We start from the raw sequence: 27,352 nt of genomic DNA, 5'->3' as shown, positions 1-27,352 counted from the left end.
ACCTAATACTGATCTCAGCTCAGTGCCAATTCTGAGACCTATGACAGGACCTCTGTTTCAGACTTAGAGTGCTTCGTTCCTCTTCTACATTCTCAGACACAAAACAGCTACAGGTAGAGTGGCAACTTCCGCAGCAGATGTAAACACAAAGTGCTATGCTGGAGCAACGAGGCTGTAAAGCCAGCCGTCAGTGAACCACGCCCCAGTACCCACGGCCCTGTAGAAACCTACCCACAGTGAACCTGGCCTGACTTCTGTGACTCACTTCAATCAAGAGAATGTGACTGAAGTGATGCAGGCAGTTCCCAATCTATGCCTTAGGAAGGCTGCATGGGCTCTGTGGTCACCTTGGGCAGCCAAGTACGAAGTCCACTGACCCTGCTGGGGAAATCATGTGGAGATGTCACTTGGGGAACAAGGGCCCTGAGATGTCCGGAGACTTTGTGGAGAGACAGCCCCAGATAAGTCTGGCTTTTCCGCCCTCCCCTCCGAGGTGCCAAGGAGCTGTGTGGATGTGTCCTGGGGCTCCAGATGACTGCTGCCTCCACTGACATCATGTGGAACAACAGAACCCACAAGCTGAGCTCAAGCAATCCAAAGAATTATGTGAATTAATAAAGTGTTGTGGGACTTCCCCGGTGGTCCAGTGATTAAGAATCCACTTTGCAAGACAGGGACACAGGTTTGATCTCTGGCTGGAGAACTAAGATCCCACATGCTGTGGGGCAACCAACAGTGTGCACCACGACAGAGCCCTCATGCTGCAACTGAGACCCAATGCAGCCGAATAAATCAAAAAGTAAATAAATAAAATGACTGTCGTTTTAATATACTAAGTAGTTTGGGGCGGTTTGCTACACAGATAACAAATATCTTCTCACTTCTTGAAAGCAGGCAGAATGTTACACACCTCTATGGCCCCAGTACTTAGGCACAAGAACCGGCCTAAAACCTGGCCTTATCATCTTTAAATAAATTAATCTCATAGCAAAACAGACAAAATCTTTCCAAATCTCATACTGAGTTGAACAGTGTCTCCTCAAAATTCATGCCCACCCAGAAAGTGACCTTAAATGAGGTCGTACTGCGTTAGAGTGGACCTTAAATTCAATGCCCAGTGTCCTTATAAAAAGGCCACGTGCCAACAAAAGCAGAAACTGAAGCAATACAGCGACAAGCCAAGAAACTCCAAAGGGCTACCAGAAGCTGGGAGGAGGGCAAGGGAGGACTCTCCCCCAGCGCCTTCAGAGGGGGCCCGGCGGACACCCTGACTGCGGATTTCTGGCCTCCAGAGATTTCTATTGTTTAAGCCACGCAGTTTGTGGTAATTCGTTCCATCAGTCACCAGGACAAACCCAGAGGCCCAGAGTGGGCAAAGGTAACAGGAGCCCTGATGGTGGATCAACGGGCTAAAAACCACGGACAGGAACCATCTCCTTTCCTCTCAGCTACAGTCTAGTTACTTTATAGTAAGTTAATTATGACACGTGCAGTTTCTCTTCACAAAGCATCCCCCAAACGAATCTTGTTAGTTTTCCTCCAAAGAATTAGCAAGCAGAATTACAGGTTTCCGGTTATAAAGAAGCGAAGACTGACCAAGCTGGTTTAACTGCTTTGCCTGGGTGACTGGCCTGGAAATGCAGTTTTCGCGTCCGCCCTTCGGGTTCCAGGAGGCTTCCACACTGAAACGCTGTCTCAGGCCTTCTCAGCTCTTATCCAAATGCCCCCAAGCCCCCTTTTCCTTCCAGCCCACCCCCCGGGTGACTCAGGGAACGCCCGCCCGCTGACCCGACCACGGCTACCTGGGGCAGGATGACCTTCTTCAGCTGCTCCTGCGTGAAGTGCTCCACGTAGGCCTCCAGGTGGGACAGCAGCACCACGCGCACGTGCTCCTCGTGCACCTCGAACAGCCGCAGCAGCACAGGGATCACCCGCGCCTGGAACAGGGCTGGGGAGAGGAGGCGCGGGACTTCTCCGTGCATGTTGTCTTCCCCCAGATCGGACAGGGAAAAAAAATCATCACTTCAGTGAAAGGAGCACGAAGCCTAGAACTTCACACACAATCTTAAGTACTCTTCGAGATTCTTATGTCCCAAACCAAAGGCAAGTGCTTCTTTGACCCCATATTACTCAAGGCTTAACTGTCTTAAGTACACTCCACCTTGTAGGAGTGTTTCTGATACACTCATCATACTTAACGTACTGCAAAGAAACCTTATATTTTAACATAATTCTGAGTGGATAACTCTCTGTATTAATACATTCATGTCTAATCAAGGAGAAATTTCATATACTAGATTCAACTGATATTATTGTTGCAATTTTTCCTGCAAAGCCAGGAAGCATTAAATGCTACAACAGGAGCTGGTCCTCTCTTCCAAGCAGTTAAGGAAGGTCCTTCAACAGAGACAGGCATCAGAACCATTTGGGGACCTTTGAGAATATGTATTCACCTGTCCTCCTTCTGTCCCAGACCTAGGGGGCCAGGCACAGGCAAATTTAGAAAAAGCTCCCCAGGTCATTCAGATCACCACACACTAAACGCACACTGTTTAAATGGGGACAAATAATTCCCAAACTCTGTAACTACCAGGAATACTTTGGGAAAAAATTCACCTTTTTTAGGGCCGAGGAGATATGGAAGAAAACTCTTAACAGCTACTGGCTCTGCAAACACCAGCTGGTTAAGCAGAAGAGGCACCAACCGTGAGGCTATTAATTCCTCTGACAGGCAGCTGACTCTGTCCAGCAGGAATCTGGGGGCAAAGAAGGAACGCCTGGGACACTGCAGCAGGTTACTTGCAGTTGAGACACGTGCAGCCTTAGCCCACATCATCGAAGTGATGCATCTGAAATGTGGCTAGGGAAACTGAACGGGTGGGTCCCCAGATATTTAAGAAAAACACAGAAGGCGTGAGACAACACCAGCTAGTCAGTACATATACAACCTCCAATCCAAGCTACGAAATTTTTTTCAACAAATTGCTCCTCATTAATAATAGCGAGAGTGCCCTCTTTACCCCCTAATAAGCCAGAGTCCTTTTAGTCAATAAAAGATATTTTCTCAAATTGAAAACACATGTGCGTGCTTAGTCGCTCAGTCATGTCCAACTCTTTGTGACCCCATGGACTGTAGCCCACCAGGCTCTTCAGTTCATGGAATTCTCCAGGCAAGAATACTGGAGTGGGTTGCCATTTCCTTCTCAAGGGGATCTTCCTGACCCAGGGACTGAACCCCGGTCTCCAGCACTGCAGGCAGATTCTTTACTTCCCACCAGGGAAGCCCATTTTAAAACACATAGGATATTACGTTACTTAAAGTTTCTATGGTGAACAAAACACTGGCTTTTGTTATTAGAAGCTAAGTACAAGCACTTTGTTGAGAAATACACCGACATCAGGTATTAACAGTAATAACATGCCACCATACAATCACCCTGAGCAAGTATCTTGCCTCCTACCTAATCAGGAAACGGACCATACCAAGCTTTACCTCCTTCAAGCCCCTCAGCCACTATCCACAAACAGGTCCACGGCCAGAATAATTCCCACCTCTTTTCCAGGTACCAAGGATGTGAGGGATTCCTCTTATTTAAGGTCATCGCCACAGGGCCATTGCTCCAACATTCCCTTCTACCCCAGAGCCACAGGCCAACAGCCCCCCAGCACGAGGTGGGCTTCAGTTCCTCCCTCACTCTCACCAGCTCCATTCTGTGAGTCCAAAGACATGCTCCCATCTTTTCCAGCCTTAAAAACAGCCTTACTTGACTCCCTTAGCAACTCAGTAGCAATTCCATGTTCCTCTCCTCTAACCTTTTCAGGAGGTTTTACCCAAAGTCCATGTTCTCACCTTCTGCTCACATTTCAATTCACAGCAGTTTGATTCTCTCTGCTGAAAAGGCTTTTTCTAAGACAAAGTTACAAAAGCTCTCTTGATGGCAAAGTGATTACTATCTTTCTCAAATTCTCTACCGTTTGGAATACCAGCCCTCCTGTTTCTGAATCTCCCCTAATCACTTCTGCCTCACTTGTCAGCCACTCCCTCCCTACCAGCCCCCTGACAAGCTGGGTGCCCCAAGTCCTTTTCATGCTACCCACTTTCTCCGGGAAAATGTCAGTGACTACAGGCTAATGAACCTTAATACTCACCTCAAGCTCATCCTCATCAGACTTCTCTCCTGAGATGCAGACCCATCTGCCCAAAGGCCCATGTCCATCTCTACCTGGAGGCCCGCAGCCACTTCCAACCAACACGGACACCAGATCCTATGTCTTCCCTCCAATATTTTCCAGCTCGTTTAGTGATAATCACTAAGGCTTGCCAGTTTTTATGTTTTAGTATTTCTTAGCTGTGTCTTCACTGTACCATCGCTGCCGTTACATGAGGCCTCCCATCTACTGCCGGCCTGCCATGGTCTGCCAACCAACCCAAATCTTACATGAAGTAAAGCTGTGCCCACTCCGTAGAAAACAGAGTAATCCACCCAAGGTGAGGGTCATCTGTCTCACAGCCTGTTTTCACTCCTTTGACAGCTTCAAAGCCTGAAGCCCACTGCTTACCAACAGAGTCAATACTCCTCTCGGCTATATCCGAGGGTGCCTGCCCTACCCCCTCCGGCAGGACTCAAGTCGTCAGTCCACACACAAGACCTACTGCATTTCGGCTTTGTGCACTGGTTCACACTGCCTCTCTGCCCAACAGCTTTTCTCTAACCTTCTCCTCCCTGCCCCGTCCTCTATGTTCTCAGGACACCCCCTCAAGCTCCACTACTGTCTAAGGATTATCAGTCTGTATCTGTTTCCTTCACCAGAACCATACTTCCCAGGGTCTAGCAGAGAGCCTGACATACAGGAAATGTCACTGAACTCTGTCTAAGAAACCCAATGACAGACTCGTCTTCTCTAGGACATCTGAAGTGATTACATGGACTTAATCCAAGTTACTACATTTTAAGGCCTGAATTTTCTGAACTTACTTGAAAAATTCCGTTTTTTCCTCTTCGCTCTTCAATGTTAAACTTTTCAAGAAATTTACAACTTCTAGAAAATCATTCCTAAATGCCAAAAAGGAAAAAAAAAAAAATGCAGGACAACAGATTAAAGAAAGCACATTAAATATCAAAGCCATAACCGCAGACCATACAATACTACTACTCAACAAAGACATATCTCCCTTGACCACGTGGAAGATTCTACTGTAACTAAGTAGCTTAGAAGACAAGTGCTATAGGACAAGCCCATAGGGAATTTAATATTTTAAGAATATCAAAGAGATCTGTGAAAAGGATACATGCTTAACCACACACATGTGTGCATACACAAATGTGAACAAATGCTGTGGTTTTAATAAAATCATCATAATCATCCAAACATTTTGTTGTAATAGAATGTGGTTACATGAAATGTCCTCGGAGAAATGCTTTTACCATTACAGAGCAGTTGCTGATTCTCAAGTCTCCTCTGGGGAAGAAATAACTATTAAAGAGGGTTGCAGAAAGAGGCACTTCTGGTACAAGTCACAGGGATCTTCTCATTTCGCCTGTTTTAAGTTGTCTGGTCACTTTTCCAGCCAGGCAGGGAAGAGGGTGATAAGAGTAGTGGTTTCCTGCAGGGCCTGCAGACAGTCCCAAAGCCAGCTCAGCTCCAAGCAAATGTGGCCCCTGGGAGGGAGGCTTAGCAGCAGCCAGCAGCCCCCACCAGCAGGGCTGACCTCCTCTCCTGGGTCTCCACACCTCACCTTTGCACCTGTTTCCCTGCGGCTTGGCAGAAAGAGCGCAAACGCCTTGACCAGAGTGTAAAACCAGATGGCTCAGCTGCCTTGGCAGGAGCTTCGGCCCTGGCTCCTCCCCCTGCCCCTGGCTGGGCTTTCCCATCAGGGGCAACAATCCCCCCACATGTAACAATTTATCAAAGAGGGAGCTGGTGTGTGGTTCTGCCTTCCCTCTCCTGTTTTTGTTTTTAATTGAAGGATAATTCAATTCAACTTTACAATGTTGTGTTGGTTTCTGCCAAACATCAACATGAATCAGCCATAGGTATACCTATGTCCCCTTCCTCTCCCCTCTGGTTCATCCACAAGTCATACTAAAGAACTCCGACCAAAAAAAAAAAAAAAAGAACTCCTACCACACACAGTGATGAGAGAATCTATTTACTGTAAAGGATTCTTCTTTGCAGAGAGTCTATCAGTCTGAAACATCCCCCCCAAAAACACATGGAGATACCTTGGTTAAAGGACTCATAATGGGAAACGTCTGAATAGCTCTTTTGGAACATAAGTAACAAAGCCACGTGACCACAAGGAAAATATCCCCTCTGCTGTGTTTAATGATATACCTCATCCTATCTTAGAGCCCCCTCCAGGGATAATATCAGCTCTCCCTTCACTCTGATTTCTCTCAGGCTTTCCGACTGCAAACACATAAGGATTTTTAGTTTCACAACTGACATGAGTTTGATTTTGCTAATAAAAGTTATCAATGAGGAGTTAACCTGTGCAGAAGTTCTGCAGACACGGAAATTTAAAAAACAAAGGACACATAATTAAAACTAACCTTGAAGAGAGAGGTTCAAAAATCTCTCTGAATCCAGCGACAGTATTGACAGCTATACTGTGCCCTCCCTCTAAATTGACTTCTTTGCTCTTCCATCACGAATTACTAAACAAAGAAAACAATCTTCTGCCTGCCTGAAGAAAAATAAGCTCATTTCCATGCCCATCCCCCACCAACAAGTAAAATTCAACAATAACAAACTCGTGTAAATAATACAATGTCAGCAAAACAGAGAGGCTGTGTTAACATTAAGTTCCTCAATTAACTTCTCCAACTCTACACCACTGGACACAGCCTAGCTTCTTCCCATTCACAGAAGTCCTAAGAAATCCAGCTATAATGTCTAGACCCAGGCGTCCACGGTGAAGGGTTTCTAGAACTTCCTATCTGTAAGAGGAACGTGAGAGGCAATGATCATGTCTCCCTCTACTTCCCACGTGGACATGACTCACTCTCTCCTAATACTGAAGGACAGCAGCAGCAGCAGCACAAGGGCCCGCATCGCCTGGTCCCCCGAACCCCACCGCAGGAGTGCGGCCCGCAGGAGGGCAGGGGGGGGCAGGCAGCACTCCGCGCCGGGCGCCTCACCTGAAGAAGTCATGGCACAGGAGGCTGCAGAGCACTGGCCGGCAGTGCGGGCTGGGACTCAGCAGGGCTGAGCGCAAGGTCTGTTGAAAGCTGGAGAGAATATCCGCTGCAACTGAAACCCAGAGTGACAGTTAGTTCCCACTGCCTCCTCCCTCCTGTTAGGACCTCTACAGCTGGAGGCTGACGGGAACAAAAACCAACCTGGAAAAAGCCCAAACAGAGCCCTGGCTGGTGCTGAACAGCTCCCTGCCTGCCTGAAGTCAAACTCCTGGGCAGGTGGAGAAAATCATCCTGCCAACACATCTACCCCCCTGCTCCCCTTGGAGGCCCCCACCTTTCCTGACTGTCAGCTTAACTCAGCTCAGGCCTAGAGGAGGAAGCTTAGTAAGTGGCAGGTTTGAGGCCTTTTCAATCAAGTCTCCTAACCCTCAAAACACAGGAGGTTATTTGAAGGACTGTATTTCCTCTCAAGGATGGTACATAATTGCCACCGTGCTAGAAACAGTGAAGAGCAGTGAGTTCATCACCCACAAAGGATGTCCTAGAGCTTAATTCTCAAATGTTCAGGCTGGGACAGCTCAGAGCTGATGGCTGAATGGTGCTTGTAACTTCAGAGGATGGAATGAACCAGGCAGAAGAAACTGCGTTAGAACTGCACAAAGCTGCAGCAACATGAGATACAGGCTGGTAAAGGGGCTTAATGTACAAAGACCCCAGTCCATGCAAAGGGTGGACACCTGAAGGCCCGGAGCGGGTGGAGGACAGTGAAGCGGGCTGTCAAGCATGCCACCAGAGAGCTCAGAGAAGAACTATGTGCTCAGTAGCCTGGCCTTTAAGGGCCAACCAAAGAAAAAAGTAATGAGTAAATGAAATCATGGCCAAAAAAAAAAAAAAAAAAAAACAAAAGGACTTTGAAAGAATCAAGATAAAGAAATGTTAATCTTAATTTAGAAATTAATTTAAAAAAACTCTGAATCTTATCCTCAGATCATTACATACACATCAATAGCACCATTCATTTATTTATAGGCTGGTTTGATAAGGAATAGTCTTTAGACCATAAATACAGTACCAATCAATAAGATCATAATATAAGATACCCAAAGCCATAGTTCCAAGTGCTTCCTACCTAAAATTCTTTTAACTGTTCAAAGTGAAGAAACCCAAAGCTTCTGCCCTCACTGCTATCACCATCTGCCCTGCACAAAGTTACTTGGTAAGCAACAGTTCCGTACCACGATCAAACGCCGCAGCATCCACCGTGGATGGCTGTCCCACTAATTCTGTGGATGCAGACAGCACAAGTCCAACTCACCCTGTTCACTTAAGACTGTGAGCAAACTTTCCACCAGTGTCCCAAAAGAATAGGCATCCCGGGCGTGTCCGTGGGACGCTGGCAGAGTCGTGAATTCTGGAGACTAAAAGCAGTAAAGACCATTACAACCAGAGGATCTGCTTTAGAAACCATTCCTAATCTTCTCTGAAGCACTTTCTCCCATTTTTGCATTTAGTGTATTCAAAATTAACTACACAGTATCACACACAAATTTCTAAGCTCTTAAAACGATTAGTGAACAGAATTTATCAAAGATATTAATAATATTAAATAAGGAGCGGGGAAAGGCCATAATATATGTTTGTGGCTTTCAGAAATATTTCTGACTACAAACTAGAGTAAAAAAAATTGTCATCAGCATTATATGCACATATACGGGTAAGCACATAACAAAAACAGAAGTTTCAAACAACAGTTCTTAGTCTTGCGCCCCAAGATGTCCAGTGATACTTTCTATTTACTCCCTTATTTTTCTCCCTTAAAATGCCAGTCAGGACCCCTAAATTGATTCAAAACCTACAGATCGTTGGTTTGAAAGACACTAGTATATACATATGGTACTGCTTTGAATAAACCTGAGTTATTTCAAGTCCTAGGTTTATACTTAAGTTTATTGTTGAGTTTGTCTTTTCTGCAAAGCACACTAAATATGTCTTTGGGGATCAAAGTCTATAGTGGTTAAGGACAAATTTAGAAAGAACAAGTGCTTTTGAATTTATTGTTAAATATTATCTTTCTTTACCAGCACCGTAATATTAATAATCACTCTTCCTCACATCTTGGAATCCCAACTAACGGCAGATAGGCAGATGACCAGCTCGGGTGAAGCACAGGAAGGTGCTGGGCTCTTGTTTCCTCAACTCTCATGGCTTCCACAAAGGTACACAGGCTCACCATGAGATGGCTATGACGCCCCCACCCTGCTCACACCGAGGTACCTCTTATTTTTCAGCACTATCACAGGTGTCTACATGACCAAAATGTAAGCTGAGTTTCAAGAAAAAAGGCTCTCTGCTCTGATGACATGATCAGTCTCAGAAGCCTTCAAGGCCAGAGGAATCAGGAAGTGTCTATGACTTAGCAAAGAGGTGGGCAGAGGAAAGGTTTTTGTTTTGTTTTTAAGTTTCATACTCAGTTACACAAAGAAGCTTTCGTGACATCTGGAGTGTATCATCTTACCATCTCTTCAGGAGGAATAGATGCTGGGTCTCTTACTGACCGAATACTCTTCAGAAACTAAGAGAAATAAATTATGGAAAGTAATTCAAGCATATGTTTGGTGAACCAATCTCTTACATCAAGTTACAAAAGCAAAGAGCAATCAACACCAATGAAACCTTCAAAACAATGCTATAGGCTAAACACATAAATTAAAAATCTTCATCACTGAAAAATGTAGATACAGTGCCTGGTATGGCACAAGACTTAGTGGAAAATAAATATCAGTTCCCTTTCCTTTTCCTTTCAGCTGGTTTAACAGATACCCTCTGGTGTTCAGAGGCATCTCTATATCTGATTTATTTATAAGGAAATTAGAAATACTTCTTTCTCATCCTACATGAAAGTGAAAGTGAAAGTCACTCAGTCATGTCCAACTATTTGCGACCCCATGGACCATACAGTCCATGGAATTCTCCAGGCCAGAATACTGGAGTGGGTAGCTGTTCCCTTCTCCAGGGGATCTTCCCAACCCAGGGATGGAATCCAGGTCTCCCATATTGTGGGTAGATTCTTTACCAGCTGAGCCACCAGGGAAGACCACCCTTATCCTACGAAGATATTAACAAATAAAAGACTTCTCTAGCATAGGACAAATCTATCATTAATCTGCTCTCTGAGTCAAGTCAGTCATAAGCTGGTTGCCACATGAGATATGTGAGGACCTTATAAACTAGAGAGACAGAGCCAGCATCCACAGAACAACATTCATCTACTGATTCATCAGAGATTATTTCTCAAGAGCTTGTATGTTCCAAACGCCATCTAGGGCACCAGGAATACATATTGAATGCAATAAATCCCTGTCCCCGGCCAGGAGCTCACGACCTAAAATGTAAACTAAGAACTTCGATAACCTGCGCTGGTTGAGCACCTGGGAAGCCCAGGAGGAGGGCTACTCTTGTTGGGCAGGGGACACCTCAGGGAGGCCTTCACAAAGAGGAGACTTAGCCTGATCTAGACTTCGGCGAGACGTCAGCCTCATCTTACATCCTGCAGAGTCCAGGGGAAGAAAGGCGACAGAACGGCACACAAGGGAAAAAGCGGGTGAAGGAGGAGAACCCCGCTGGACTGCATGGAGCAGGATGCAACCAGCATGGAGCTCAATAACCAGGTGGCATCTGGAGCTGAAGGCAGGCTGGGAGGAGCTGGTGAAGGGCCTGGGACCCCGCGGTACAGAGTCTGGGATACACCCGCAGAGGGAGTTACGCTGTTATACTGATTAGCTGGAAGCTGACTTCTGAGAAGAAAGGGATCAACGGGGACAGAAATAACAGAGGAATGTCTTCAGGGTGGAAGGAGCATTTGAGCTGAGCCAGAGCCCTTGAAGGTACACATGCAACAAGGCCCCCACGAAACTGGCACACGAGGGAAGAGGGGAGTGAGGTGGAGCCAGGAAGTCAGGGAGCCCCCTCGTCAGTAAGGAAATCATGATGTGTGTGTTTGTGTGTGTGTGTTTGAAAAGGCTAAGTCTAGTGGCAACATGCAAAATTATGGAAATAAGAAACAAAACAGAGAACAGTAAGACTGCTCAACTCCGGAGGGGAATTTGTAGACCTCTGTCAGACAAAATCATAAGACAGAGCCCAGGCAGCAATACCGTGGCCCACAAGGAGTTACAATGCACAGTCCCTGACACCAGCTCTTAGGACGTAACGTATGACTCTGGAGAACACGAACAAGTGCTCAACTAATGTGTCTAATGGGCCTAATATGTGCCAGGCCTATTCCAGTGGATGGACAAAGATACATATACAACACTAGCACCCTCAAGAAGCTCAGCCACTGGTAAAGAAGGCAGACACACGGAGGCAATTCAACAGGAAACAGTGGTAAAACCACGTGCGGGTTACTAGGGGCACAGGGGGCGGGCATTTCATGGAAAACCGACCGAGCCACTCTTCCATTCGCAAGATACCTTCGCTCTAAAATGAGAAAAGAATAGATGATGCCTAGCCCCTCTGGACAGTAAAAGCCTACAACCCTGTGAATGTGAGTACTGACAAAAAAGTCAAGTCTCCAAACCTCAGCTCACACTATTATTGAAGCACAGTCCCTAACCGCACACCAAAATGCTACCAGACTCTTAGTGACATGGAGGGCCTGGCACCTGGCTTACCTCTGGTGTGGCCTGAGCAACTTTGCAGACTGTTTCCATTCCTCCCAGCTTCCAGTGCCCATCTTCGCTCACAAACACAGACGACACGCAGACATTGTTGTGTGTGAGGTGTCCCTGGGAAAAAAGAACAGGAAGAAGACTGCCATTCCCATTTTCTGAGAAGTTTTAGAAAACTAAGAAGTCATCACCCCAAAAAAAAAACCTTACAGCAAGCCTTCCTACTTGTGGCATAATAAACAGAACTACAACTTTAAGAAATGACAAATTCAATGAGCCAGCCTAAGCATTATGAGGTTAGGAAAAAATGAAAAACACAATGGAAAGGCTTATCGCCCCCTGCCCAGTGTGGCAGGTTAATAAAGACACGAAAGCCACCGCACAGACACTGTACATCCCCATCTCCATCAGAGTCGGGAGATACAGGTGTCCTTACAGGTAAATTTACAAGTCTTTTCAGCCTACGTCGTGTGCTTCAAACGCCTTTAAAGGAAAAGTTTATCTTTGCTCCCATAAGGTTATTGTATTAATTTTCTCCTCTAAATTCTTTCTCACCTACATTCTATCACGAACCCAGATCCACTTCACCTGAAATCTTGTCAGTAGGCATTAAAAAAATTCTGCCTGAAGAAGAGGAAAACGGAATGATAAGGACCACCAGAAATATCCCACAGACCACAGAAGAGCCAAATTTAAAACTATATAAAAGAAGAGTACAGTCAAATAAATGAAGGAAGAAGAAAACGAGAACGGGGGTGAAGTATGTTTTTTTCTCAAACCAGAAATTATGGCAGTAGATAAGCGCACTTTAAATACTCTACCCATCAGATCCAATATGTACACATTTTATATATAAAACACTCCAAGGTATGTATATATTTTTTTAAAGGAAAGCTTGGAATAGTATTAGGGTGTGTTTCTGCTTGAGAAAAATAAAGGCGAATAAACACTTAGATATTTGCTTAGGACACACAAAGAGCATCTGTGGCCTAACACATTGACCACTGAGGTTGTCTATGGCAAGAAGCAGGGCCCTGGCTTCAAGGACAGGGACTTGTTTCCTTGTCTGCACTCTCATACTATTCAAACTTTTTAGTGAATTCAAACATTTTTCCAACAGAGAAAATATTCCACCATGGTGCAGCATTAATAATTCTACTTATATGTATCTTAGAAATACTTTTAAGAGACAATAAATTCAAAGTGATATTTGGAGAGTTTATCTCCCATTAATAGAAAACAACTTTTTAAAAACACATTAAGATGAGTCAAATGCAAGTGCTTCTAACCTGTAACTGGTGTTTTTTAATCTTGGGAGGCTGCCATAGGCCTTTATACCTCAGAATGTAAATCCCATTAAGAAACTACCACAAGTAAACAATACCACTTTATCCCCATAATAGTGAATACTGCCGTGATATTAAGGGGCTGCCTATCTTTGGCACCACCTACTTGAATGGCAAAGGGTGTGTAAAACTCTGCCTCTTTCTAAGAAATGATCATTTCTTTCATTAAAAAAAAAAAAAAAAATTCCTGAAAACAAATAGAAACATGGTCCACACCAGCACTGATGTTATTAAACTTTTATCTCATCCTAATAACAAATACCAGCTGTAGATACTTTTAGGTAAAGACTTATCCAAAACTAGAGACAGACTATCTAGTAAACTGAAATAAAGTTCTATAAACAACTACCCAGGGACAAAGAACTTGTTGCCTGCTCCACAAACCACTTGTCTGTCTATAGCATCTCATGTGCTGTTTTCCCTCAGGAAGCTTTCCGATGAGAATAGTAACTTATGATTTCTATAGATATCAAAATTCACAAGCACTACCCCATACATCAGCCTCCATCTCCCACTCCTGGTCTAAACGAAAGGCTGTGAGGCAGACTGTCCAGGTTACTTACTCGGTCATGAAGGAAGATAAGAGCCAGCAATATGTCATAGATCCCAGCACAGACCTCTGCAGAAGACAATGTTTCCAAAACCACTTCCAGAGGCTGCACTCGCTCAGTGACGAGATGAATGCCGTCTGCTTCCACAGTGCAAGATAAAAACCTTAGCAAGCACGGGTGACGAAGGGTCTTCAGGTGCTTTAAAAATACAAATAGAAAAGTCGGTAAAGTTAATGACTCCACGCTTTACCATCTGAGCCACCAGGGAAGCCCAAGATTAATTATAGTCTCATATATATTGTAATCAATTCAGAAAATGTATACTTAAATTCAAGGTCTTCTTCAGTTTCTTACCTCCCCCACCTAACCCCCAAGTTTCAAATAAGGCAAAGAAAATTCCATGACTTGTTCTGACAGTGTTTACTTAACCAGCATTTATATTACTCTAGAGAGACTTTCATTTCCATGAGTGTAAGCCCCCAAGAGCCCGGATTTCCAATGATTTTTGCTATAAACTCTGAACAAAGCACGGAAAACAACATGTGAGAACTCTGGAAAGTAAACAAGAGCATGTAGATTATGGACGGCAGTCACCCATGGGGTGAGTTTCCCGGTTTGGGGGATGTCCCTTCTCACAGCTGTGCGCTGAGGGCAGGCCCCAGGTGCAGAGCAGTGCAGCAAAGGTGGCTAGAATTCGAATGGAAACTCTGCCAGCTTTGTGGCCAGGAGAAACGAAGCAGGTTTGAGTCTGAGGAAGCTGTCCCAGAGGAGAGAGAGCCGAGGGAGGGAGAAGAAGAGGCCCCAGTTATCTGTATACCCACACAGGTCTCAGGCTAACCCCAGAACCAGTCACAGGACAGACCCAAATTAGTACAGCAAAGTTTTGAAAAATGAACTAAGGTTTGAACTACCATGCACAGGAAGGGTGAGAGCAGGGTAGTTTAAAAAAAAAAGGTGGGCAGGAAGCTTGAACCCAAGGGAATTGACCATCTGCAAACGAAAAACATCAACATTCTTCAGAGAATTAGAACCAAGAGTCTATGCAACAGGGCATTCAAAATGTCCAGGATGCAATCCAAAATCACTCAGAAGATAAAGAATCATGAAAATGTGAAAAAACAGCCAACAAATACCCCAAGATTGACCAGATACTGGATACTAGAAATTATCAGAAGGAATCTGAAACAGCTATCACCACCATTCCCGCCTGGAGATAAAGGAAACAGTTATAAAATAAGTAGAAAGATAGAAGCTCCCAGAAGAGAAATGAATGTTACATAAAAGAACTAAATGGAAATTTTATAAATTAAAACTACTACAAATAAAAAAATACAATGGATGAACTTAATAACAGAATGATAATGACAGAGACAAGACTCAGTGAACTTAAAGTTGTTAACCAATCTAAAGAATGAAGAAGAAAAAGTAAAAGAAAAGGTCAGAGCTTCAGAAACCTGGGTGACAATAACAAAAAGTTTAATGCGCATAACTGGAGTTCTAAAAAAAAAGAAGAAAAAATAATTGGGACATAAAAAAATATAATGGCTGAAAACTCCCCAAATTTGGCCAAATACTTAAGTTTACAGATTTAAGAATGTCAGTGAATGCTAAATATGATAAATCAGAGAAAACTACACCTAAACACATTATGATCAAACTGCTGAAAACCAAAGATCAATTTAAAAATCTTAGAAGTAGCTAGAGCAAAACAACACAGGTGGAGAGATAAACTGAATGATACTAATTTCTCATAAGAAAACAGAATCCTAAAGATAAAGGGGAACTATCTTTAAAGCAATGAAACAAAAAAAACCATCAAACCTGAATTCTGTACCTAGCAAAAATACACTTCAGGAAAGACGGCAAATTAAAAGCATTTTTGATCAAGAAAACAGAAAAGTTGTTGCTAGATGATCTGCTCTACAAAAATGCTAAAGTTAGTTCAAGCTGAAAAGGAAACACCACCAAAGGGAAACCTGGATCTTCAGGATTGCAAGAAAAGCAGGTTAAAGCTGAAGGTTCCATTTTTTCCCTCTTATTTAAAATATATAAGGCAATGGCACCCCACTCCAGTACTCTTGCCTGGCAAATCCCATGGACGGAGGAGCCTGGTAGGCTGCAGTCCATGGGGTCGCTAGGAGTCGGACACGACTGAGCGACTTCACTTTCACTTTTCACTTTCATGCATTGGAGAAGGCAATGGCAACCCACTCCACTGTTCTTGCCTGGAGAATCCCAGGGACAGAGGAGCCTGGTAGGAGGCCGTCTATGGGGTCACACAGAGTCGGACACGACTGAAGGGACTTAGCAGTAGCAGTATGTAGAGGAAGCACTGTAACACTCGCCTGGTAAGGTTTTCCACGTGTGCGATGTACATGCATGCCTGTGTAGCTGTGCGCACATACAGTTAATATACATGTAACAAAAGGACAGCAGGGTTGGAGGCTGGAGACATCTGTGTGATTCCAAGGCTTCTACATTTTATGTGACTGTGGTACAATGCTAACCATAATTAGTGGTTAGTACTAACTAACCACAGTTAATAACCATAACTAATTAAAAGTTAGTTATGTATACTGAAGTCCTCAGTGTAACTATTTTTAAAAAAATAAAGAAATATATAGCCCCCATTCAAGTTACATTAAAACAGAATACTAAAAATATTAAAATAATTCACAAGAAGGGGGAACAGAAGAACAAAAATCAGAAGGGGATGAAAAGAAAACAAATGATAAATAATTACATTAAGTGTTAAAAAACTAAACACTCCAATTAAGAGTGGATAAAAAAGGAAGATCCAACTATATGCTGCCTATAGAAGACACACTTTAGACAAAAGACAGAGATAGGTAAATGAATAGAAAATAAATGAATTTGATGGAAAAGGATATCAGTAGGCAAAAGAAGGCTGACATGGATATATTCCTATCAGACAAAATATACTTCCAAGACAAGAGTATGGCCAGAGATAAAATGGGACAATTACTTAAGAATAAAAGGGATAATTCATTAAAAAGACATAACTAATTATAAATGTGTATGCGCATAAGAGCAGAAACTCAAGATACACATGAAGTAAAACTGGGAAAATGAAAGGGAAAAACAGACAATTTCACAATCATAGTATCAGAGTTGGAGATTTTAAAGCTCCTGTCTCAACAATCAACAGAAAAAAAAAAATCAATAGAACTAGCAGAAAATGAACTAAATAGATAAAAACTTGGAAAACCTGAATAATATCAACTACCTGAATCAAACTGAGATTTAGAAAACACTTTATCCAATTGCAGATACAAATTCTTTATTTGATGATCAGTTTTCTAGTTAATGAAAAGAGAAAAGCTTTAAAGATAGTTGAATATAATTAAGGGGATTAAATGTTTAAGTAAAAAGGCAAAAAATAAGAAAGCAAGATCAACAAAATTAAATTGTTTATCGTGGATCAGGGTACTAATCCATTCAAAACTGTTTTATGATCCAGCACATTATTCAACCATCTTTAAAACTTTTCTCTTTTCATTAACTAATGAGGTGTCCCAAGTGGCTTCTTATTTGTTTAAATGAAGGAAGAAAGAATGGAATAGATCTTGCATGATTCTGAATAAGCACTTAATTCAGCAAAAACACTGTCACTCCTCTTTGGCACATGTAATTATGCATAAAATTATGCATAAATTCACAGGAAAGGTGAGCAGTTAAGAATGAAATAGAAATACTTCTTGATTTAAACTTCTGCTGTTTCAAAGAACAGACAGAATGACAAGATGTACTTGCTAAGTTTAACTAGGATATTTTCTCAATGAACATCAATTAAAGAGAAAAATGCTTTTGTTCTGGTGGAGAATAGTGACTGCTATTGAATGAGAGTTATCTGAAACCAAGTATCGATCACATCTCATTCACTCCACTAGGTACGAGGATTCTGAGTAAGAACTTTATATTATTAAATATGAGTAGTAGTAGATATTTTGCCGATCTATGCCCACACACAGATGTTAAGTGTGTGGTATCCCTACTATTCAGGAATCAGTTAGGACTCAGCCATTCAGAGAATTAATTCAAGCCTCAGGGGCTTGACTTTTCATTACCGTTCTACCTCGAACTTGCTACTTCACTTTGAAAACAACACAAAGTAGTTCTCAACTGTAGCTTAAATTCACTTGGAAGTTTTTAGACAGGGAGAAAGCTTTACTGTCACTCTGCTAAAGAACTACAACAAAATAACAAGATGCCTAAACCAGTGAGCAAGAATCTTCAGGGAGACATATTATTCCTCCTACCCCTAAAATTCAAATTGGAGAAAAAGACAGAAGTCCATTCTCTTTAAATGCCTGGAGGCAGGGTCATAAACCAAGAATAAAATGCAGGAAGGTAAAGGGATAAAGAATTCTGTGCTGGAAAGCATGCTTTGGGGAACAGGAGATTCTGAATAGGCACGTGGAAGTAATAGCTCTGGAGCTCAGACGAGGTTTTGACAGCTATTTAGAGACAAAAGGATGAGGCTCAGATGAGGTTTTGACAGCTATTTAGAGACAAAAGGATGAGAATGTGAAGTCTGAGAACTCCGGTAGGAACTAGCCGAGGGCCAGTGCCACCTGGTGACCCTAACACCCGGAGGGAGGGGTAACACTTCCAAGTTCTTCTCAGCGGGTGGTGCTTGGGAGCCTTGTAAGAGAACCAGACTTTGACCATGAGGGGAAGGAAATCATTTTTTTCAAAGCTGACGATACAGGGAAGTTGATTTACCAGAATGGGGTTATAAATAGCATAAAAAAGGCTGAGAGGGAGAGGAACAGAAAGAAAATGTCAGCATAAGGAAGAGCAGTAAAGCATTTCCCAAACGGAATTCAAGCTCCTTTAAGCACAGCAATCAGTCCTTCTATTTCTTTCTCATGCCCACACAATGTGGGTTCTCAAGTATGTTGACCAATAGCAGCGTGAACCCACCCTGGAATTACAGCATGCCTCCTAAGGCACTCCACAGAGCACCTACACAGCATCTAAATACCTATTCTGATGTGGCTGCCAGATAGAAAGACACTTAGGAACCATTCTTTGAGCCTGCACTCACCATGAGGCCCTAACTAAGCACTTAAATTGTATTATAGCAAACCACAGAGTAACCAAGTTCTGACAGGATTTACCACCCCTTGCAGGCTATTGGTTAGAAATGAATCATAATCCCAGTGAGAAAATTATACTGCTGTGTCAACAGCTAATGAATTCAGGATAAAATGAGAAGGTGTGATGGACTTGAAGTATTTCTGATACTGTTTTGTGGCCAAAGGTTATACCTGCATTTCATCTTACTTCAGAGGTTAAACAGTGTGCTGAGACTGCTGTTTTTTATTTACAACATGGTTAGAAGAGCATAATCCCTACCTAACAATGTTTGGCTAAGGAAACACTGCGTATCTGCTTGAAATGGTAATCCTACCATTGACAGCTATTAGAAATGTCAGTGGTAGGATTAGGAACCTGATCTCTAGAGAAAGGAAGCAAGTTAACGATGGTACTTCAATATTTCAGGTATCTAGGAAACCAAGTCTCTAAAACCTGTTGCAATGCCATTTGTTTCTCAAGTACTATGACCTTCATCTAAACTCCTTATAATTTTGTTGCCATTTCAAAATTTCTCAGATTCATGGTTCAGGTATTCAAAGCCACATGATAGCCCGAGGAACCTAAGGGACAAGTATGAACTACTAGAGAAGAGTCAGGGCTCCGAAGAGTATGTGTAGATAACACGGGCAGAAAAAAATATTCCTTCTCAAGTTTTGCAATTCCTACAGTGTGGAAGTCGTCAAATATTGCATGAGTTTTGCTTCTTCCCTTTAAACTTTTATGATTTGGGTTGTTCAACTTCCATGCTACATACACCATAAAGATTAACATAATTTGAGAGAGCTTTCAAATTGACTTAAAAAAATGTATTAATAATAGATCAATGTCCAGTACAAATTATAAGATTTCCAATTGGTTTTATTCAGATGTGTTTGAAAACCTTGTAAGAGAAAAACATCTACCCTACTCTGTCTTCTTAAAGTGATAGCAAGATAAAAAAAAAAAAAAATCTATGGTCTTATAAATGATTATAAATTTCTAGTACCTCACTGCTGCTGCTGCTAAGTCTCTTCAGTCATGTCCGATTCTGTGCGACCCCATAGACGGCAGCCCACCAGGCTCCCCCGTCCCTGGGATTCTCCAGGTAAGAACACTGGAGTGGGGTGCCATTTCCTTCTCCAATGCATGAAAGTGAAAAGTGAAAGTGAAGTCGCTGTGTCCAACTCTTAGCAACCCCATGGACTGCAGCCTACCTAGTAATAGTCAATTGTTATTTTTAAAAAATGTGCAATCTTATTAGATGAAAATCGTAGGAAGTATGTCAGATAGTAACTGCACCTAAGCAAAAGACAGGGAGGCAAGGCATTGTATCTTTTGTAAAATCACAATAAAAAAATATTATCAATTCCCAGATGGGCTGGAAAAGAGACAAATGTGTGGTCTTAACAAAAAGCACAATTACTTAGTGATACAACAGCCAGCTACACTTTTTATCAGAGCACATTAATGGAAAATGCATTCTGAGCAAAACATTTTCCTTAGGAACCATCTTACAACTGTTAATCTCAAGGCTGATCAGAGACATCAAATAATGAACTAGTGTGACAGACAAAATGCCTAAACTATATTCCTGCTGCTGCTGCTGCTGCTAAGTCATGTCAGTCGTGTCTGACTCTGTGAGACCCCATAGACGGCAGCCCACCAGGCTCCCCCGTCCCTGGGATTCTCCAGGCAAGAACACTGGAGTGGGTTGCCAGTGCCCTCTCCAATGCATGAAAGTGAAAAGTGAAAGTGAAGTCGCTCAGTCATGTCCTACTCTAGCGACCCCATGGACTTCAGCCTACCAGGCTCCTCCGTCCATGGGATTTTCCAGGCAAAAGTACTGGAGTGGGGTGCCATCACTATATTATAATATAGCCCTTTATAATCATGATCAAGGTATAAACCATTTAAACAGATCTATGAAATACAGGAGTGGGTTGCCATTGCAGGGGAGAAGGCAATGGCAACCCATTCCACTACTCTTGCCTGGAAAATCCCATGGATGGAGGAGCCTGGTAGGCTGCAGTCCATCTGGTCACGAAGAGTCAGACACGACTAAGTGACTTCACTTTCACTTTTCACTTTCATGCATTGGAGAAGGAAATGGCAACCCACTCCAGTGTTCTTGCCTGGAGAATCCCAGGGACGGGGGAACCTGGTGGGCTGCCATCTACGGGGTCGCACAGAGTCGGACATGACTGAAGAGACTTAGCAGCAGCAGCATGAAATACAGGCTTCCCTGGTGGCTCAGACAATGAAGAATCTCCCTGCAGTTCTGGAGACCCAGGTTTGATCCCTGAGTCAGAAAGATTCCCTGGAGAAGGAAACGGCAATCCACTCCAGTATTCTTGCCAGAAGAATTCCATGGACAGAGGAACCTGATGGGCTACCGTCCAAGGGGTCACAAAGAGTCAAACACTGAGTGACTAACACTTATGAAATATATATCAATGTTTCATTCTTATTGTTAGTACAAAGAGACTCAAGATAATACAGATCATAACGTCTAACAAAGACCATGAATCAATCTGAAAGGGCTTTCCTTTTTAGAACCTTCCTGAAGATAATCTGAATGCCTGAATACCCAAGGAAATGGCTAACTAGACAAATATCAGCTAATACTTTCCTTTTCTCTAATCTGAAAAGATACTTAAGGCTATTTTCTTGAATTATATTCCAAGGTGGAGTCATTTTTTCTAATGACAGCCCAAGATCCCCTGAGAGCAGGTCAGCCAGCTCGCTGGCGCCCTTCACAGGAGCAGCGGTTAGGAGGCTTGAGGTGGGAGGAACTTCTTCGTAATAATAAAACTGAAGCTGCTGGAGGTTGATGCTCTAGGGTCCCTCAGCAAGAAGTAGGGCCCAGGTCACAGTCTTTCTGGGGCATCCCATCCCACATTCCAGTTTCACATTCTTTCCGGGAGCACCACAATGCCTCAGAAAAGGAAAACACACCAGTTACAGTTCCTAAAATATATAATTTCCAGATCTATCCCATCATCAGCACACCAATTAAAATGTTGTCTGTACTTATAGCATTTTTGCTATGCTAGAATTAAGTCCCTTTATCTTCTGTGAGCCATGTAAAATCCCCTCCCAAACTTTCTCGCTAAAAAAATAAAATATGATGAGAAGAGCTATTACGCTGAGTTGCATAAAGCTTTTGGCTAATCTGTGGTACTTGACCTCGTGATACAAGCTGGTGACGTTCCCATGAAATAAGGACAACTGTATTTTCAAAGGCCATGAATGAAAATATTACTATGACCTACCCCTTTGGAACTTTATTAATTTCATGATTTTTTAAAATAGAAAACAAGAAGATAGTAAAAAGTACTAGCTATTAGGTAGTCACCTATGAAGGTACCTTGGCAGCTTTATTAACCTTATCTTCGTTTTCTCTCTTATACACAAAGACTGACGCGAGTTTGCCATCTTGCAATACAGCGGGGTAAACAGCAAGTCCGGAGGGTAAGGTGAACGGCGGCTCCTTCAGGGCATAGCTCTTCAAAGCGCTGTTCTCTGAGCCCATCCCTTATTCGGTGAGACAGGGGTGCTGCAGCTCCTTCTCAAAGCCAAGCAGACCTGAAAGCAAACAGGAAACATTTCCAAACGCTGAGTATCTGAGCCATGAGCCAGAGACAGCCAAGTAACCAGACCCAGGCACTCCGCTGCAGAAACTCCTACCACTGCCTACAATCCTCATCACCTAGGTCATGTGACAACAAAGACAGTCAAAGTTCAGCAAGTTACCTGCAAGGCTTGACAATGAACAAGTAATAGCTCTAGAAAAAAACGCACTGAACTAAACAGACACATGCAGTTACTGTCGTTCCCAACCCCCACTGCACACACGGAACCTCCACAGAGGAAAAGCGATCCAATACAGAATAAGGGCTCTCTGGCTCCCTAACCCACTTATATCCAGTCTCACAGAGGAAAGTGCTGCAAAACTTGATCATTCAAAAATGATAAACTTCTGGATGTCTAAAACAACTCACAATTATATGAAGAACACTACAAACTGGAAAATATTTCTAAAAATGTTGAAAAACATGTTAACAAATGGAAAGTTTGTATAAATCAAGAAAACATAAAACACCAGCAGAATAATGGGAAGGGAAACAGATAACTCATTGAACACAAATGACAACAAATAAAATAAAAAATACAATCCCATGACTGCTCTTCGAAGTATGCTAAAAAGGGGAAAAGGCAAAACTGTATAATCCCAAACATTAAAAAGACGTGAGATTCTAGGAAATGCAAACTTTCTATAAGGACAGGAAACAGGTAAGTGGTTGCCTGGGGTGAGACTAGTTAGAGGAACCATGGGAGAGGACAGGAATATAACGGGGTGCAAGGAAACTTTGGAGGGAATGGATATATTCAGTATACCTTGACTATGATTATAGTGATGAGTGATCTACTGCTATAGCTACACACACACACACACACACACACTTGAAAGATGTATTAAGTATTAGCAGGTTTGTTGTGGATGTCAGATCATGGATGATTCACATACATGAATGTGAATGTATGTGAATTCACATTCTGTGTTTGTCACAAACACAGACATACATTTGCCTGCACCTCCCAACTATTCCACAATAAGAGCATATCTTTCAAGGATACAAACTCATGTGGTTACAACAGACAGTACATCGAGGTTCAGCAGTATTGGTGGAGTAGTAAAGGGCTTACTGTGTGTGCAGGCGCCTACTGTGACTGGGTTTACACTACGAAGGGAGCCACCATCACAAGGTCCCAACCAGAACTGCCACTTCAGAACTGCCAGGTCACACGATTTACCCATAAAGAGCCAAGAGCCTGAATATTTATGTGGAAATTTCTATATTTTTAAACATTGGCTACAACATTTTTAAACCTGTATAGGCCAAACAACACATGTCTGAAAAGTTTATGGCAGTCAGTTTTTAGTTCTGGCTTTACCATAACTTAAAAAATACAGGATAAAAAGAGTTCTTACTAACTCTGGCAGCGTGGGAAGCAAATTGAGAGCTCTAAGTAACAGCCAAAAATCTAAGTGGACCTTTAAAAAATTCACTTTAAAATCTTCATCCTTTGGGTAAATATAAACCCAAGAATCATTATACGTAGACCCTCTACTTGGGATTTTTTTTCCCCTACCTTGGTCAAGTTCCATTCAACACTTACTAGGTTATCAGAGTATGTAATACTACTTAAAACACATACCCCAACCAAAGAATTTCAAAGGGCTACAGACCTACATATAAACCTGAATAAGGATTATAACATGCATAAGGGCTAAAGTTATCTAAAATTGACGTTTTTTTAAAACCAAAGAATGTTTCTGAGGATAAGAACTAAGCTGGCTTTGTAACAAATCCACTGAGTTCCTACCTACCAATACTTTGAGCTCCAAACTCCAATACTTTGGCCACCTCATGACTCACTGGGAAAGACCCTGATGCTGGGAGGGACTGGGGGCAGGAGGAGAAGGGGACGACAGAGGATGAGATGGCTGGATGGCATCACTGACTCGATGGATGTGAGTCTGGGTGAACTCCGGGAGTTGGTGATGGACAGGGAGGCCTGGCGTGCTGCAATTCATGGGGTTGCAAAGAGTCGGAAATGACTGAGCGACTGAACTGAAGAATTATGATAGAGGCAAAAAAAAAACAAAAAACCCCCAAACAAAAAAACACCCCAAATGACAACAAGAAACAGTATTAAAAAGTATCTCAACAACAGCTGACCCTTTAAAATCACAGGAAATTAGGGGCACCCATACCCTCTTGGTCAAAAACCTAAGTATAACTTTACAGCTGACCCTCCGTATCTGCAGTCCCACATCTGTGGATTCAACCAACAAAGGGGACCCGATCAACCACAGATCACCAAGTACTGCTCTAGGAAGATGTTAAAACCGGGTTTTATTTGGGTCCATGACCTAAAGAAATACCACCTGAAAATTCAAAGGAATGAACCCCTTCCTTGTGAGAACTCAAAAGGATGACATTTTATTAGTTTGAAAGCATGATTAATGTTGACAGCAGTCGACTAATACCACCCTGCAGCACTTACAGTAGTTGGATTATAGCCTACTTTCAGTAAAAACTTCATTAGTTAGTGTTGATCACTCAGTGGAGTCCGACTCTTTGCCAGCCCATGGACTTGGCCCACCAGGTTCCTCTGTCCATAGAATTCTCCAGGCCAGAATACTGGAGTGGTTGCCATTTCCTTCCCATCCCAGGGATCGAACCCCATCTCCTGCATTGCAGAAAGATTAAATACCGTCTGAGCCACCAGGTAGGCCCTATTGAGAAATAAATATCAGGAGGGAAATAAAAAGATGCGCTGTTAACTGCAATTTGTATATGTCTTATAAGCAGTAATTCTTAATTCGTAGCTTCACAATTCTGTATCCTAAGAGGCACAAAAACTATTGCTATAAACAACGTTTTAAAAATGACAATTCAGCTAAAATGGACTTACTGAAATGTAATACTGGTAAACAAGAACACCTGGACTTCCAAAATGCTCTTTTTTGTTTTGAAGAGTAAAGGGGAAAGCACCAAATCATTTAACTTTGAAATGAAAAAGTCACAAAAAGGCAGAAAAAGATATTCTAATATTAGCATAGGTGTTTTTCAAAATTTACCACCTGGTGGCTCAGCTGGTAAAGAATCCGCTTGCCAAAGCAGGAGACCAAGAGACACAGACTCCATCTCTGGATCGGCAAGATCCCCTAGAGAAGGAAATGTCAACTAATTTCCAAGCTCCAGTATTCTTGTCTGGAAAATTCCATGGTCAAAGGAGCCTGGTGGGCTAGTCGATGGGGTCGCAGAGTTGGACACGTTTGATCTCTCCCGCGCGCACACAGACACTAAATTAAAATATTGGGTAGGCAGTTTCTGACTTGTATAGGTATCATCGTCTTCTCTTTAAAATGTTGTTCACCTATCTTCCTTCATCCTTTTATTTCCTTGGGCAGCACATCAAGTTTCTAGGCCACCTGTGGGATTAAAAGTCCTCGTCTATGTTACTGGGCAACTCATACACTAAACAAAGAAATGAGTGTTCTTTGGGGAACTCGCTCTCCTTCTCAAGTAATTGGGATGATCGTGATCTTAGCTCCCTCAACTTGGAAGTTCCAACAATAAGGTTTTACACTGAGAGTTCAAAGGACATCTGTTATTGATCGGTATTTTGTTATCAGGTGACAATATTACTTGAAGCCCTTTGATCTGTTTCACGCATACATTCCCTATAATGAACTCAGTCCAGCAACATATAATGAAGCCTTTGCGTACCTAAAGAACTAAGTATGATTTCAGCTAAGGCACGGGATGTTTTGGGGGTATGCGCACGGGTCCTTAAAAATAACAGTAACAGGGATTCCAAAATTCAGGATCCAACTGAGTATTCGCACGGTTACCTATATATGTTTCACCTTTATTCTAAACAAAATGCACGAACCAGAGACAGGAGCCAGCGGGGCCTCTGGGGCCCCGCACTGGTCTCCGAACGAGAATGAAGGCAGCATCCCAGGGCGGGCGCGAACCCATGCTCCCCCGGCTCGGCCCCAAGCGCCTGGCACCGTCTCGCCCCGCCGCGCACACTCGCCCTTCCGGGGGCCAGGGGGGAAGGCCGGGAGCGGTGGCTGGAGGTCGGCGGAGATCTGACCGCTACGCCTCGGGGTCGCTTAGAGGCCGGGGCGGCGATTCCACTTCGCTGGCCGCTCACCTTCCACACCTGCCCGCGAGGCCGGGCTCAGTGGCTCCCTTCCGGCGCCCCACCGGGCGGGGTTCGTCCGCGACGCCCAGATTTGCAGGCGGCCCGGCAGTGAGCACAGAGAGGCTGCGCGGAGGCGGCAAGCAGCGCTCAACCGACAGCGGTGCCGCGCCGAGCTCGCCCCCGCGCGGGCCCCAAGCGCGGACCCGCGAGCGGGGCGCGCGCCCCCCGCCTCGCTCCCGGCCCGGGCCGGCCCCATCCCCGGCGGCCCAGACCTGCACTGACGCAGGACGCAGCCGGCGGCTCCCTGTTACCTGCGGGTGGGCGGTGGGGGAGGCGGCCAAGGGTCTTAGCTTCGGTCCCCTCTTCGCCCCGTGTTGACACCAACCACCCTCGCCTCCCCGTGACGCACTAGCCTCTACCCCCACAATCTTCCGAGTCTGGTCTCTCCGGCACCATAGAGACGGGTCCGGAAGCCGGAAAGAATGCCGGCTTTCAGCCCTCCAACGCCACCACGAGGGCGAGAGCACCCGGAACCGAGATAGAGCGGCCGCGCAGGTGTTTCTCAGGCCGGTGCCATCTTGAGTGCGGGCGCCAGTGCGGGCCCGCGGCTCACTCTCTGGCCCTAGTCTCCTAGTTGGTCTGTGAAGATGTCTCCTCTCTTGGACTCTGACTTAAACGTGAAAGTCAGCCTTGATTTTAATTTTCAGCCTTTTAACTGCTCGTCTTAACTGGATTTCCGCCCTAATCAAAAATGGCCGCTGATGGCCTCTAACAAATAGAAAAGGGGCGGGACGGAGAAGAGGCACACTCTGGAA

The 27,352-nt window shown here is 43.6% G+C and overlaps 1 protein-coding gene across 3 annotated transcripts in view; it reads right to left on the bottom strand.

Moving 5' to 3' along the window:
* Positions 1-27,014, bottom strand: part of SCYL3 (SCY1 like pseudokinase 3) — a 42,081-nt gene extending 15,067 nt beyond the window's left edge. The window contains exons 1-10 of one of the 3 annotated variants that reach the window (XM_070385318.1): positions 26,849-27,014; positions 22,180-22,397; positions 13,722-13,907; positions 11,816-11,929; positions 9,658-9,714; positions 8,458-8,560; positions 7,143-7,254; positions 4,977-5,054; positions 2,617-2,756; positions 1,803-1,987 (exon numbers count right to left, since the gene is read on the bottom strand). In XM_070385318.1, coding sequence (XP_070241419.1) covers positions 1,803-1,987; positions 2,617-2,756; positions 4,977-5,054; positions 7,143-7,254; positions 8,458-8,560; positions 9,658-9,714; positions 11,816-11,929; positions 13,722-13,907; positions 22,180-22,344 — 1,140 coding nt within the window. In that variant the 5' untranslated portion in view covers positions 22,345-22,397; positions 26,849-27,014. Of the gene's footprint in view, positions 1-1,802; positions 1,988-2,616; positions 2,757-4,976; positions 5,055-7,142; positions 7,255-8,457; positions 8,561-9,657; positions 9,715-11,815; positions 11,930-13,721; positions 13,908-22,167; positions 22,398-26,546; positions 26,702-26,848 lie in introns of those variants that run through there. The other 2 variants (XM_070385319.1, XM_070385320.1) reach the window with 2 other exon arrangements.
* Between the last annotated feature and the right edge of the window lie 338 nt (positions 27,015-27,352).

Source organism: Bos mutus, chromosome 16 (assembly GCF_027580195.1).
Source record: "Bos mutus isolate GX-2022 chromosome 16, NWIPB_WYAK_1.1, whole genome shotgun sequence".
NCBI lineage: Eukaryota > Metazoa > Chordata > Mammalia > Artiodactyla > Bovidae > Bos > Bos mutus.
Note: the sequence above shows the minus strand (reverse complement) of the source record. Positions and strands in the feature narration are given on the sequence as shown.